General features: G+C 45.0%; 1 protein-coding gene across 3 annotated transcripts in view; it reads left to right on the top strand.

The window, feature by feature from the left end:
• The first annotated feature begins 5960 nt into the window (after positions 1-5960).
• Pde6c (phosphodiesterase 6C) overlaps positions 5961-15653 on the top strand; it is a 56435-nt gene continuing 46742 nt past the window's right edge. For all 3 annotated transcript variants that reach the window (XM_032895487.1, XM_032895485.1, XM_032895486.1), the window contains exons 1-3: positions 5961-6440; positions 15196-15348; positions 15448-15537. In XM_032895487.1, coding sequence (XP_032751378.1) covers positions 5961-6440; positions 15196-15348; positions 15448-15537 — 723 coding nt within the window. The remainder of the gene's footprint in view (positions 6441-15195; positions 15349-15447; positions 15538-15653) is intronic.

The following is a 15653-nucleotide window of genomic DNA, read 5'->3' as shown; positions in this document are numbered from 1 at the left end:
AATGATTTTTCAGTGTAAGCTTCATATAAGTACATACTAAAAGACCAGTCAGAAACCAGACCACACACCTTTAATTCCAGCACTCAAGAGGCAGAAGCAACCATATCTCTGTGAGTTCAAGGCCAGCCTGGTCTAAATGGTCATTTCCAAACCATCCAGACTTACAAGGCAAGACTGTCTCAAAAAAAAAACAAGAAACAAGACTGTCTCAAAAAAAAAAAAAAAAACAAAACACAGAAACCTTTCTAACGTCTAGTTTCTCAGGATTTAGCCTTTATGCCTGAGTTGAGTACTTGTCCTTTTGTCTTTATATCCCCTTCCCTAAAGACTACACCATCAGCTCTCTTTTTTTTTTTTTTTTTTTTTTTTTTTTTTTTTTGAGCTGGGGACCGAACCCAGGGCCTTGGCGCTTCCCTAGGCAAGCGCTCTACCACTGAGCTAAATCCCCAACCCGCCTTTTTTTTTTTTTTTTTTTTGAACTCTCACAAACCACACCATCAGCTCTTGCTTTCCTTGTACCATCTCCCCAAAGCTTCCTAAGGCCACAGCCTAAGTTCTGGTCTCTGGAATGTGTTACCTGTTTGTGTGTGATCTGGCTCAAATGGGCTGTGGAAAAGCTGTCTGTCCAACCAACCTCATTTATTGGCTGTCAACGAAACAGCCAAACTAGAGTGCATGTGTGTGCGTGTGCACACACAAACAGTGAATTTATTTGCATGAGAAATTAACTTGCACTGGATTACACCGCTGGGACTGTGAAGGATCCTCTGGATGAGAAGTTAATATCAACACTAACCTTGATGAGCGAGCCACCTCCTAGAAAATGCTGGAAGATGTTTTACCACAGAACGAGTGCAAGACATTCGTGTCCCTGCCGTCAGACAAGCCAAGCATTTTGACCACTACTCCATTTTGTACAAAGTGGCGTTGACCTTTTCAGGCTGTCCAAGAGGCCAAGGAAAATGAAAAACAAGGAAGTTGAGCAGCATCTAAAGATACCAAAAGCACTGGTTGAAAATGAAAAGGTTAGCTAGCGAATGTTGTTGGGTACAGAGAGTCAAACTGGTGAGGACACACTGTAGACAGTGGTCCAAGGGGGCAGGGTCCCCAGAGAAGCAGCTCTGAGAGTCTTGGTCATCGGTCAGGGTGCCAGGAGGAATGGGTTCCATTTGCTGTTAGTCCCTGCCTGAAAGCTGTAAGTGAGGATGTAACTCAAGCAAAAAGGAGGTACACAGACACCAGGTCAAACCCATCCCCACACAGCACCCCACATTTGCCAGAAGCCCTCTAAAAGCTTCACAGCTACCAGGCTGGTAGCATTCTATTTCTGGTAACTCCCCAACCTTGAGGAGAAGCCTTGGAACTCTTTGCTGTTTCCTCATTTTTCTATGTCAGGACTACTTACCTTGAGACCCTTTCTCCTGCCACGTGTGGAGTCAGCTAGGCTAACTGAACTAAGGGGCTTTTGTCCCAGTGACAGAAATCCCATGCAATATTTTTTGGGGATCCCTGTTGCTGTGTGGTAAGATGAATGTGTTTCCTATACCAGACTAACAAGGGTATACTAGACCTCTAGGATGGGTTCTCTTGATATTTAGGCATAATTTCTTACAGAAGGTAGCTCCTGAGTTTTCGCCTCCGACAAATTGAGGCCAATATAGTCAGCTTCTTCTTTTGGAGGTCCCTCCTGAAATTTTTTTTTTTTTGTACACAGGGTTTGTCTTAAGATGGAACTTTTTTTTCCAGATTTGGAAAGAAAGGCAAGCTAGAACATCTAACTAAGCAAATCATGGAGGTTCCAAGGAATGAGGAGGAGACTTAGCTATGATACATTTCCTATGATTAAAAGTCATTAAACATCTACAGTCAAAGTTCAAACGCACATTTATTTATAAATCGATAGCGATTCTTAAGTTAGCGATCTGTTTTCGGTGGCTGTGCTGGCTCGTTTTATGCCCTCTTGACACACAAGCTAGAGTCATTTGAGAGTGAGGGAACCTCATGAAAACCCTCGCTGAGATCAGGCTGTAGGCAAGCCTGTAGAGTATCGTCTTAATTAGTGATCAATAGAGGAGGCCCCAGCCCATTGTGGGTGACGCCAATCCGGGGCTGATGGTCCTGGGTTCTATAAGAAGGCAGACTGAGCAAGCCAGAGGGAGCAAGCCAGTAAGCAGCACACCTCCATGGCCTCTGCATCGGCTCCTGCCTCCTGGTTCCTGCCCTGTTTAGGTTCCTGTCCCGACTTCCCTCAGTGATGGACTATGATGTGGAAGTGTGAGCCAAATAAACTCTTTCCTCTCCAAGTTGCTTTCGGTCATGGTGTCTCACACAGCAATAGTAGCCCGGACTAAGATGGCAGCATTTATAAGGACTGGCTTAACAAACAACAAAATGTATCTCTAGTCAGGATTTATTTTAAAGACTTTGAGTTTTACCTGAGCTTTATCTAAAAGTTACACAACAGTCAAAAGTGCATGGAGCTAGAGATGGTTCAGTGATGTAGACCTTTTTTTTTTTTTAAAGAACTCTGGTTCAATTCCAAGACTCCACATGACAGCTCACAATTATCTATAACTCCAATTCTAAGGGGATTTGACAGCATCTTCTGACTTCTGCAGGTACCAGCCATGCATGTGGTGAATACAAATACACGCAGGGAAAACATTCATACATGTAGAATAAGATAAATCTTTTTTAAAATGGAGAAAAAAGTTAAAAGTACCAGACTGGTGCAACCAACATTCTGGGTGTTCAATAACCATGATTCGCAGTCATGCCAGTAGTTTAAGTAGTCACAGCCAAATAGTTTAGTCTTTGCTTTCCACAATCAACTAGGTAAAGGAGACTATAGGCCAGCTGCCAAAGACTCCTGAAGCTCTGTCACGTCATCCGTGTGATGAGACCAGAGGCAGAAGCTGCACCTCACCAGTGTACATTTTTCAAAGAAGAGAGTCAATGCAGAAGAAAAATGCAGCCCCCATGCTTCCAAAGGGAAGACTACAGTCAGTGAGAACCTGATCCTTCCCCAACAGGTGACACAACTGGAGAGAGGGGTGGGGAAGAAAAGAAATGAAGGAAGGAAGGAAGGAAGGAAGGAAGGAAGGAAGGAAGGGGAAAAAGTTAAAGAGGAGAGAGAGGAAAGAAATTAAGGAAAGGGAAGAAGTTCAGAAAAAAGAAAGAGAGAGAGAGGGAGGGAGGGAAGGAAGGAAGGAAGGAAGGAAGGAAGGAAGGAAGGAAGGAAGGAAGAAAGGAAGGACAAAAATAAGCAAGCAAGGAAGACGGGGGAGGAAGGAAAGAAGGAAAAGTAAAGGAGCCAGGGTTCCTCTGAAGCTCATGTAATTCTTGAGAACCAGAGCCTCAGCTGGCTCTCAAAAGTGGGTCCGTCTCTTCATCTACACGACAGTCAAGAGTCATGGGGAAAGAAGTCCTGGAGCAGAACACAGAGTCATGATGGAGGAATAAAGCCAAGAGCAGTTAATTTTAGTCACCTCATGATCTTAATACCTACCGGGAAAGAATAACCAATATTAGAAAGAATGATTTTTCACAGTGTAAGGAACCATACTCCCCTGACATTAGGCCTACGTTAACCATATGAGATGTTATATGGGTGACCATTTCTCACTAAGGATTTTCTTCTTGATGAGGAAAACTCTGCCCAGATACAGGACATTTGGCCTTGGCTCAACCTCATGATTGCTTCACCTATAGGAGAACCTGGTTCTCTGCCTAGGGCTTGCATATTAAAGGTTTCCATTAACTCACGCCATCTCCTATTGGTATGGAGTCATTTCTTCTTCTCAAGGGCCAATGCTTCTATTTCTATTTTGCAGGCGTGAAAGCAAGAGAACTCTTTTTGTGTGTGTGCTTATGTCTGTGTGAGTATATGCACATATGTATGAGGTGTTCGAAGAGGCTAGAGTCAGGCATTGGGTCCGCTGGAATTGAAGTCATGAGCCATCTACGTGGGTGCTGGGATCTGAACTCTGGTCCTCTGTAAGAGCAGTAAGCAAAGTGGTCTCAAAAGTTGATATACCTTGGTAGCCACAGAGAGGGAACTCCTCCAAACTTATTCTACATATCCAGCATCCCCTTGCTACCAGATTAAACTGTAAGGAAGAGTCCTCTCCTACTTCAAAAGCTTCAAGCCCCCCCCCCCAGCATAGCCTCTGAAGTCCTGTGACTGGGACTCAGTCTACCTTCCTAGGCTCATCTCCACTTGTTCTGTCCGCTATCCTTTTACTGACCCAATCTCACTGCCTGTTGTTTGATGTAGGGCTTTCCTATCCTGACTAGGACCTAATGCATCTAACGATGCTGTGAAGGAAATAGTTACTTGACAAAAGCCCTCCTGAGGGGGAACTTGGGTGCTGTATAGCAGGAATAAGAAAATGTGGGCACCTTACGAGATTGTTTGGGGTGTCAAGTGAATCACCATTATATAAGTGGGCATAACTTTGAATGCTGGCACGAGTTCTTGCCCCTTGGGAAAATGAAGAATTTCTGTTCTTGACCTGAACCCTGCAGCCTCAACCTCTCTCTTCCGTGACTACTGAGATTACTATATTTTAGTGAAGCAGAGCTTTGCATTTATAAACTTAAACGAGACCTACCCATTGTCCTTTAGAAGCCGATCTAAGTGTATCTCAGGATACACTAACAACTGGTATTCATTCTTTTTCATTTCATGTCTTGCGATGTTTTAAGCTTTATTGAGACAGTTAAAAGATTCATCGAGACTTGGAGTCAGCCCTTAAATAGGCAAGCCAACTGGTTCAGAAAATGTTTCATTTGATTTAGGATGTGTGATGGCGTTGCTTGAGGAAATGTACTTAATAGATATTAAAGCTTGATAAAATAAACATTAAACAAAACTTAGTAGCTCTGTGTACTCTGCTCTCTTGCAGCCTCTGAGATGGCGAGGATCCTAGCAACAGAAGACACAGCTCATGTACTGTAGATGTAAGACGCTTCCTCAGAGTTGGAATGAAGCTTGATGCCCAGTTACTATTACTGAAAACAAATCCTGCCTAATATGCTTAGTGGTAGAAGAGCCAGTTAGGGACAACATGGGTCACTTCTGTAGTCATGTCCTTGACAGGCAATCAAAATCTGTGGTTACTTTGCACTTAGACTGCAGCCAAATGTTATTTTTAAAACTATATACCTTTAAGTCTCTTAGTAGTAAACGTCAGTTTTGTTCCCTGAAAGGTTCTAAGACCAAGCTTTCTAAAATGGAGGCCGTTGAGAAGGGAGACTTTTAGGGAAGAGTAGTGAGAACAGCCCAGGGGTTCAAAGGGCTTTCAAGAATCGGGAAGAGTTTTGTGTGTGTGTGCATGTGCGTGTGCGTGTGCGTGTGCATGCGTGCGTGCATGCGTTTGTGCGTGTGTGTGTGTGTGTGTGTGTGTGAATGTGTGTGTTACATGGAAACTAAAACCTTCTGTCTCCCTGACCCATGCTCACTGAAATGGTTAAAGCTGCTATATGCATAGAAACAAAACCCCTAAGTACTTGATGTCTGTACACAAACCACCCCAATAGCTATCACGGAAGAGCAATTTAAAGGCGCTGCCTGCGCTGTTATAAGGTAACCGGTGGAGCAGTGGCGATTCTTCCTGGCTGTGGGCAGAGGCTGAGTTATTCTTCTGGGATAGACACTGCCACCTGACTCCTGCCCGGCTGCTCAAAGAGTCTCTGAGGACTTAGAAGCTAAAAATGTTGAGGATTTTGTGACTTAAAGCACTCCTTAATCCACTGCTTCCTGCCTCCCATAAGCCAAGATCTCGTGCATCCCAGGCAGCTTGGAAGAACTACTAAGCAACCTTCCTGCTTCTCTTTTGGGGATTTAATGCGGCTTCCTTGGTGATTTTTGACCAGGATGTATTTCCTCGTTATGCTGCTCAGGGTATCGCTCTGAGGAACCCTCCGCTCTGGGTAGCAGCAGCAACACAAGCCACAACATGGGGGAGATCAGCCAAGATGCCGTGGAGCGCTACCTGGAGGAGAACCCTTGTTTTGCCAAGGAGTACTTTGACAAGAAGCTGCGGGTGGAGACACCGGGGGCGATCTTCAAAAACAGCCATGCGGGGGTCCAGGCTGGCTTGTCTCTCCCCGGGATGACACAGGTGGAGGAGTCGGCCTTGTGCCTGGAGCTACTACAGCATATGCAGGACGAGACAGGAAGCGCCGAGCAGGTGGCTCACAGGGCCCTGCAGAGGCTGGCTCGGCTTCTACAGGCTGAATGCTGCAGTATGTTCTCGTGCCGATCAAGAAACGGCATACCGGAGGTGGCCTCCAGGCTGCTGAACGTCACCCCAACTTCTAAGTTTGAGGACAACCTCGTGGCCCCTAACAGAGAAGTTGTATTTCCGTTGGACATTGGGATAGTTGGCTGGGTCGCTCATGTGAAGAAAGCCCTTAATGTCTCAGATGTCAAAAAGGTAGGTGGCCCCTCCCTGTAGTGGGGCAGAAGTAGAGGGGCAAGGGGGAACCGAAGGGTAAAGTACCAGTAGAACTGGGATTTCAGAGAAGGCGGATACAGCATTTTGGTGCAAGTGAGTCTTGATGTGAATTTTTGTCAGATATTCCTGACTAGGCCTAGTGTGTTCCTCCATTGCTTCAGAGACTTATCCTGCCAAGACCACCAGTAGTCAGCACAGTGAAGGCTGGCCTAGCACAGGGAGCCTTTCCATGCCTCTAGTCACAACCCTTGGAGATTGTTCTGGAATAAACTGGCTCACAAACAGATTCTTTCATCTATAGGTCCACATTGGGGGGGGAGCATTTCTACTATTCAAATGTTAAAATATTTTATTTGAATCATAACAAATGCGTATTCAGGCGAGTCAGTGTAATTGGCCCCTCCCCCACAACTGTGATGGTCACAAATTCCAATTGTCCTGGATTCCGATCCTTTAAGGAGGCATGTGCACTTCGCTAAAGACCAAGTCTGCACAGTGCTAGGACAAGGCATTGGTGTCTATGCTCCTTGTGAAAACAGGAAATCAACTCTTTCTTCTGACCACCGCGCCTCTCCTGGTCCTTTGGCAGCACGGAGAGATCACACGCCTCGGTTTCTGCCTTCTGTTTTCCTGCCTACACCCCACTCCTGTGATTTACTATTGACAGAAGGGGTCAGCACGGATGGAGAAGATGAGTCAGAGGGCAGCCCCTGAAGTGCTCTGTGCAGAGTCCATAACCTGGCTCGTGACTAAGGGCAGCTGAGAGGTTGGAGCTAATCTCCAAATCCCTCCTGAAGCTGATTACAGAAGGCTCGCACAGACACGGGGGAATCAGTGTGTCAAACATTAGCACCGCTCTGCAAACAACTGCAGGGCGCTCCTCAGGTACAAGGGTTGATGTGTGCTCTGAAGACAGCTTCTCTTGACCCCAGCTAACAGGCTATGTCCGGACACCTGGAATGTTCTAATGAGAACCCGCTTCCTCCCATCTCCACGATTGCAAAGGCTTCAGAATCTGACGTGCACATTTTTTTTCTAAGACCTTTTCCCCCCTAAGGAGAACGGGGTAAAATGATTTCTGGTAGGGAGGAGATAGCAACGAGATGTTGCTGTGTCCCTGAGCTGTCTTGTCTGTCCCCAGAGCCTTGCTTTAAGGATGGTGAGCTCAGGAAGAAAACATCTCCCTTTTCCTTCCCTAGAGGTGCGGAACAGGATGGGGAGGCATGAATGGTAAAGACGGACATACTGAGCTCAGTGGGAGACAGACATCTCATTTGCTGTCCCTGTAGATTATAAGCCCTTCGTCCGCTCGCTAGCGTGATACTTTTCGACTCCGGCTATACATTAAATCCAATTAATAATACGAATGCTTGCGACTCCCAACAGAACGGCTATAGCAGACTCCATTTGGGAAGTGGGCTCCTCAGGTGGTACTAATAGGTAACCAGTGCTGAAAACCACAGGTCTATTGGGTGAGCAGATGCAGGAGGATGAAGAGACCTTCCCGTTAAATGTGGGAGATATGAGATGGCAAGGCTTGGTGACTCTGTAGCTCCACCCTTTCCTGTGTCAGATGGGAAGTTTGAGGTCCTAGAACAGTGTCTCCTCCAGACCAAGGTTCCCAAGGCCTTCCCTCCTCAACACACCACTGACCACAATCACCCGTGTCTACACTGCTACCCAGACGAGAGGCGTGTGTGGTCAGTAGGTAACACCCAGACAAAGATGCAGAGTTGGTTACTCCTGACCGTGGAGGCCCTAAAAGGGGGTAACAGGGAAGCCGTGGCAATGCTCTGAGGTCACTGTAATGGACTGAGTGTCCACCCCTGAGAATGGAGACAATCAAATAAAATGGTTGACTTGCAGTACTCGCTCAGTTAACCACAGCGAACGTATGATTATCTTGATGTGAGCAGGAGTTCGGAGACCTGGCAGGCAAGGTCAAATAAAAGGATCAGTGATTGTCCGTGGTTGAAACTAGGTTAAGAGGGGGAAAACTTTCAACAACAGGAATCTGAGAGATGCTCCCCTTACGCGGCTTCTTTTCCTGTTGGGGAAGCCGGTTATCTGCTTAGGCGCTGCTCCATCAGACTGGTTGGGAGAAGGCTGCACGAGGCTGATGTTTTCAATAATTAACTGGATGTTTATAGACCCATTTCCCCCCTTCTCTCTTCCCCTTCCTGCCTCCTCTTCTGCCTCCTGACCTCAAGAGTTAGCAGTGTTTAAGTAAGTTCTGGCCTTTAGACCCACTGAGTTAGCGGAAGTGGTGTCTTACTGCTCCCGCGTCCTCCAGTTGTTTTCGGGACCTTCTTTGGAAAAACAACTTTGGGAGAATTTGGGAGTCTGTAGAACAAAATAAACTTAAAAAAAGTCTAGAAAGCCTCCCTCCCTACATTGATGGGCAGTTTTCAGATGTGCTAACAAGTTAGCACTAAATTTTGAAAGTTAAAAGTCACCTTTTCAAATGGCCCAAGAGTATTTGGGAGCCCATGCTTGACTTTGGTACCTATATTAAAGTAATGTCAAGTGGGACACGTGTTTGGAAAGACACACTACCTACCTCCGATCGCCGGGCTACGTTTTTGGAGTTCCATTTTTCTCAGTTTGTGCGTGTGACCGCTGCGTAAAAGGAAGCTGATAGAAGCTGTAATGGGTAACAGTGTTGAAGGAAGTAGCATCTAAGCAGCGAATCAAGAGAAAGAACCTAAAGGAGTTTGGAGACATTCTGACCAAGGGTGAGGATGGCGCAGGAGCAGAGGTAATAGGTAAAGGGGCCAGCAGAGCACTGTGGCACCCAGCAGAGCACCGGCTCCTACAGGAAGGGAACCTCGGGCACAGGATGCCTCTACCCTGCTGAGTACCTAACTTCTTCTGTGACTAGAACTGGTGAGAAAAGTGAGGACTAGGAAGCAAAGCAGACACCACGGGGAAAGAACTGCTGCTCCTTCCTGTGAATGGGTGTAGGGGGAGGCTTCTCTTTTCCGTGTTTATCTAGTGCATGCTGGGGGCGGGGCATTCTTCTCTTTTCCGTGTTTATCCAGTGTCTGATGTGCGCAAGACCTTTCTGCCAATGGTGTGTCTCTCCATTTTCACACTGTGAACTCTGGACTTGACGCAGCACCACTTGGCTGTTTTAGATTAGAAAACACGGAATCACGCAATAGTGGTTTGCATCTTTAATCCCAGCTCTCAGAGGCAGAGGCAAGTGGATCTCTGAGTTCAATCTACGGCATGAATTCCAGGACAGCGAGGGCTACACAGAGAAACCCTGTCTTGAAAAGAAAAACAAAAAACAAAAAAGGAAAAGAAAGACAAGACAGACACAGAGGGTAGAATAGGATCACAGAGCTAGGAAAACAGGGAAACCAGAAAGCTTATTCCAGAACCTTCTCTCTCATGCATGCAGCCTGCAAAGGAAATGGTGTTCTCTCAGAAAGATCATACTATATATGGGTGAGGAGAGGCAGCCAATTGCCCAGCACCCCCATTTGTTTCATGAGCAGGCCCATTCCAAAGATCTCCCAAAGCAGCCCTGCGTCCTAGGTTGAGCATGGGAATTACACAGCACATCTAAATACCTAAATCATGTGTGGAATGTAGATGCTTGGATTTTAAAGGTTACAGCAATCTGATCTACCTGATGGGGTCTCCCATGGCACAACTATGAATTGATGCTCTGACTTGAACAGTGAGTGACATTGGCCTTTGAGGCCTTTGTCTGGGTGTGAATTCCAGCCTGTAAACCACACTCCAGTGAACTCTCACATTTTCACTTTGGGAAACTAGACAGAGCAGACTCCAAGGTCTGTGCTGCTTCTAGAAATATAACCAATAAGGAAATGAAAATAATTCCATTTAAAAAAATGAATGGACGAACAAACAAAAACCCCCACGTATTTTGGGCCAGAGTTTCATCGTTCTAGAGAGTGTTCTCTGGAATTACAGAGCATATAAATGCCTCCACAACCCATTTATCTTGATTTTGAGCACTTACATCCCCCAATTTACCTCAACTCTTGTCATGCTAGTCACCAACATTACCTTTGCAGCTCCTATAGGAGGTATATCCAAGATCCAGTTTTTTCCTCTTCTCTCAAAAAAAAAATTATGAAAGGAAAGACTTTAGCTTGAGATGGCCTTTGAGGAACCTGTAAGTATTGACAGAGGTAAGGTGACCTTTTCACACAGTTGAAGGGGTAGGAATTTTTAATGTGCAAGACATGGTGACATATGCCAGTCTGTACTTGGGAGGCCAAGGCAGATGGATCTCAGAGTTCAAGGCCAGCTTGATCTTCATAGCAAATTCCAGACCAACCAGGGCTACATAGTGAGATCCTGTCTTTAAAAAGAAAAGAAAAAAATCAATCACTGAGTGGTGATGGAGCAAGCCTTTAATCCTAGCACCCAGGAAGGCAGAAGCAGGCGGATCTCTGTGAGTTTGAGGTCAGCCTGACCTACAGAATTATTTCCTTCCAGGAAAGCCAGGGCTACACAGAGAAACCGTGTCTCAAACAAACAAACAAATACACAACATACCCAAACTTTCGGGACACAAGGTGACTCTAAGAGGCAAGTTCATAGCACCAAATGCTTACATTAAAAAATTGGAGTGATCTCATTCTAGTAATTAACAGCACTCCTAGAAGTTCTAGATTCTAGATTCTAGATCAGTGGTTCTAAACCTTCCTAATCCTGGGACTCTTTAATACAGTTCTTTATGTTACTGTGACCCCCTAACCATGAAATTATTTCATTGTTACTTTGTAACTATAATTTTGCTACTGTTATAGATCCTAATGTAAATATTTGATATGCAGGATATCTGATATGTGACCCCCAAAAGGGTGGAAACTCATAGGTTGAGAAACACTGTTCTAGAACAAAAGGAATACATCACACCCAAAAGGAGTAGATGACAAGAAATAGTAAAACTATTTATTGAAATAAGATTAAATTAGAAACAAACAAAAAATAGAAAGAACAATGAAAGAGTTGGTTCTTTGGAAAAATCAGCAAAATCAAAACCTTATCCAAATTAACTAAAAGGCAGAGAGAGAAGATCCAATTTAAATCTAGAAATGAAAAGGAGGTGACCACAACAGTCACCAGGGAAATCCAGAGAATCACAAGGACATACTTTAAAAAACTCCACCAAATTGGCAAACCTTTAAAAAATGAAAGTTAAATCAAGGTCAGGAGAGCAATTTAAACAGACCTATAACCCCTCACCCCAGTGAAATAGAAGTTCCCGGTGAATTAAAAGTTTCCAAACCATAAAAGCCCAGGGCCAGATGGTTTTAGTGTAGAATCCTACCAGACTCTCTCAGGAGAGTTAAGGCCAATGCTCCTCAGATTATTCCACAACAGAAACAGAAGGAACCTTGCCCAGGTGATTCTCTGGCCACATCTACCCTGATATCCAACTGCATAAAAACTCAAGAAAGAAAGAATGACAGAACAACCTCAGACAAAGTAGCAGGCTACAGAATGAGAGGGTTAGTATCCAAAATAAATAAAGAACTAAAAAAGAGCTAGATCTCAAGAAAACAATTAACTCAATTTTTAAAATGTGCCAAACAGAGATTTCTCAAAAGAGGAAATGCCAGTGGCTGATCAACACATCAAGAAATGTTGAGCATCCTCAGTTATCAGGAGAAAAGCAAACCAAAACTGCTTTAAGATTTCATCTTACTCTAGTCAGAATGGCAATGATCAATAAAGCAAGTGACAGCTCATGCTGGCGAGGAGGTGGAGTAAGGTGACCTCCATTGCTGCTGGGAGTGCAAACTTGTACAGCCACTGTGGCGATCAGTGTGGCGGTTCCTCAAGATGGGAATAGATCTACCTCAAGACCCAGCTACACCTCTTGAATATCTACCCAAAAGATGCTTCATCCTACCACAAACATGCTTGCTCAACCACGTTCATTGCTGCTCTATTCATAATAGCCACAAACTGGAAACGACCTACACGTCCCTCAGCAGATGATTGGATAAGGAAGCCGCCATACATTTGCACAATAGAGCATTACTCGGCCATTTTAAAAAACTGAAATCATGAAATCCCCAGTTAAATGGATTGAACTAGAAAATGAAATTATTCAGAGTGAGGTATCTCAGACTAGAAAGACACACATGGTATGTATTCACGTATGTACTGATATTAGTTATTAATTCAGTGATAATCAAGCTGCATGCACAGAAGCACAGAGGTTAGGGATAGAGTCAAGGACTAGGGGTGGACAGAGTCGATTTCCACAGGAGGTGGAAATAGGATAGTAGTTATGGGTAGATTGGGGCAGGGGCTGGGACAGAAGGATCAAGCAGAGAGAGAGGGGGGGGAAGGAAGAGGGGGATAAGGGAGGGAATGTGGGGAGAGACAGCTAAAATTAAGGGCCATTTGAGGCGTAGTATGGAAACCTAATTCAATAGAAGCTTATATACATATATGGCGGTGATCTAAATGAGATGGCCAAATAATGGTGGACACAGAGCCCCAGATGGCCCTTTCTTGTCACCAAATGAAGCTTCTAATACTGAGACTGGGTGGCATCTAATTGAGTTCTTGGCTAATGGATCCCATGGGAAGCCCCCAAACAATCAGGTTGTTGCCAAGTCTTTGAGTTGCCCTCCACAAACTGACTTCAAGGGCCCATTGTTTAAGACAACACTGCACAACTTATTAAACATGGAGGTGTTGAGCTGGTGCTTATGTAAAGCCTTCACTCCTATGTTCTAGTATCTTCGGCACAGGAAGGTACTCCGCACCCTACCAAAAGAGAAATGCAAACCCCAACCCAGCCACCAACCCGTTAGTTACAGTGGTGTCCTGCCTGCAAAATACACTAGGGCAATGGTGGCACAAACCTTGTGGGAGTAACCAAGCAATGTTTCGTTTGACTTAAGGCCCACTCCATGAGATGGAACCCATAGCTGACACTGCTTAGGCAACCAAGAACCTGCAAGAAGATGTCCCAGGGACCCAAGATAAAAACCAAAAACCACTGTTCTGAAAACAAAACAAAATCCTAGGAATAAAATGACTCCTAACGACATTCTGCTATACTCATAGATCAATGCCTCGCTCAGCCTTCGTCAGGGAAGCATCCTCCTGTAGCAGATGGGAACAAGTACAGAGATCCACAGCCAGACATTATCCAGACAATGAGAGAGCCTGGAACATTCAGCCCTAAAAATAGGTGTCTCTATCCAATCGTCTCAGGGTGACAAGAGTAGCTGCAGAAAAGGAGATGGAAAAAGTGCAAGTGCTGGAGGGGATGGAGGACACCAAGAAAGCAAGGCTCCCTAACAAGACGAATGCGTATGCACGCACAGACCGAGGCAGCAAGCACACACAGGGCCTCATGGGTCTGCACCAGATGGGGTCCTAGAGCTGAAAGGAGAAATGGACACAGGCCCCCATCCCTCAGAAGCTATCTCCAATTGATAGCCACTTGCAAATGAAAATGTATTTTCCTCCAAAGGAGTCTCACGGGGGAAACAAGCTACTGTAAATGGTAGCCCACATGGCCAGCAGTGGACAGCCAACAAGATGACCTCAGTGCTGTCCTTAAGAAGTTCCTTGACTTATAATGTATCAGGGATTGTCATATATATATACGAGTTTAATGATTTTATGTGATTTGTGTATGAACAAGTGGGTCTCTGTTTCTTGTGCTTTCTGTTTTTTGTTTCATTTTGTTTTGTCCTCTTCTAATGTGTTAGTTTTTGTTTTATCATATCATATCATATCGTATCATATTATTCTCCCTTAGAAGCCTGTTTGTTTTCAAACGAGAGACAGAAAGAGGGCGGATCTGGACTGGAGGCAAAGTGGGGAGGAGCTGGAAGCAACAGAGGAAGGGAAACCATATTCAGGAAACATTACATGAGGGGAAAAATCTATTTTCGATAAAAATAAAAACAGATTGTCTTCAAAAATAAAAAAAATTAACATTTCCAAAACAAATCTGCTTAAATAAAAACTTCATAAGACTTGTTCCTCCAGCCAAAGGGGCCTTCATTCTGAAAATCTCAAAAAATCAAAAGCAGGAATGCCAGGGACAAATTGTTCACAGAGAGAACTGTGGACCGACTGTTCCTTAGAGGACAGCTCAGCCCACACAGGTACAAGCATGGAGTGTCGGCTGAGAATCCAAAAGTGGAGTCCACAGCTACATGCCTCACTGTGGAGGGAAGTCTCTAAGAGACAATGTTAAAGGTTAAGACATCACATAGAGCTAGGAAAATAAACTTACAGGAAACTATAGTAAAGCTGAACTTTTACTAACGTTATGAATCACAGTGTAAATATTTTTGGAGGCAGACGTTTGTCAAAGGGGTTGCGACCCACAGGTTGAGAACCAGTCCTCTTGAAGGCGTGTTGATTTTTTTTTCTCATGTTTTGCTAGAGAGGTTCGTGGTTCCAACTGTACATTTTGCATTTGCAGTTAAATAACGTCCCTATGTCCAGCGAGCTTTCCCTCCCTGCACATACAACTGTAACTCCGCTCCCCCTTTCATCTCCTTTGCACCTCACTTTCTACCAGGTTGTGATACCACCTCTTTCCTCCTGATCCAGATAAGCTTCGTCTTCAGTGGGAAATGCGCATTCCAAAATGGTAGAACCACTGAACTGGAGCCATCTGTTGGTAGGATTTTAAATAGAGCGCGTCTTAGGCTCTACGGTTCCGACCTATTTTGGCAAACACGTGAACTTTCTTTTTTCTCTTCAGAACAGCCATTTTTCTGACTTTATGGACAAGCAAACTGGATATGTCACCAGGAACCTGCTGGCAGTCCCCATCATGACGGGCAAGGAGGTTCTTGCTGTGGTCATGGCAGTGAACAAAATCAACGCTCCCGAGTTTTCCAAACAGGATGAGGAGGTACTGCTAACCTGGTGGTTGGCCAGACACACAGGAAGTGACTTGTACAACCAAAGGAAGGGATCCCAACCGTAACTTGTTCCTCTCTGTGACCTATAGGTCTTTTCCAAGTACCTCAGCTTTGTTGCGGTCGCTCTAAGGCTGCAGCACACCAGTTACCTGTACAGTGTGGAGTCCCGGAGAAGCCAGGTAATGGGACAGTAGCTGTAGTCCTCCCGTGCTCGTGTACTCTAGCAGAGGGAGCCAAAAACAGCAGCAAGCCAGGACCCTCTTATCCCTCGTGGGGCTTAAGTCACCTGGAGTAG

The sequence above is a fragment of the Rattus rattus genome, chromosome 2 (assembly GCF_011064425.1).
Source record: "Rattus rattus isolate New Zealand chromosome 2, Rrattus_CSIRO_v1, whole genome shotgun sequence".
Lineage (NCBI taxonomy): Eukaryota > Metazoa > Chordata > Mammalia > Rodentia > Muridae > Rattus > Rattus rattus.
This window is presented reverse-complemented; position numbering and strand designations above follow the sequence as displayed.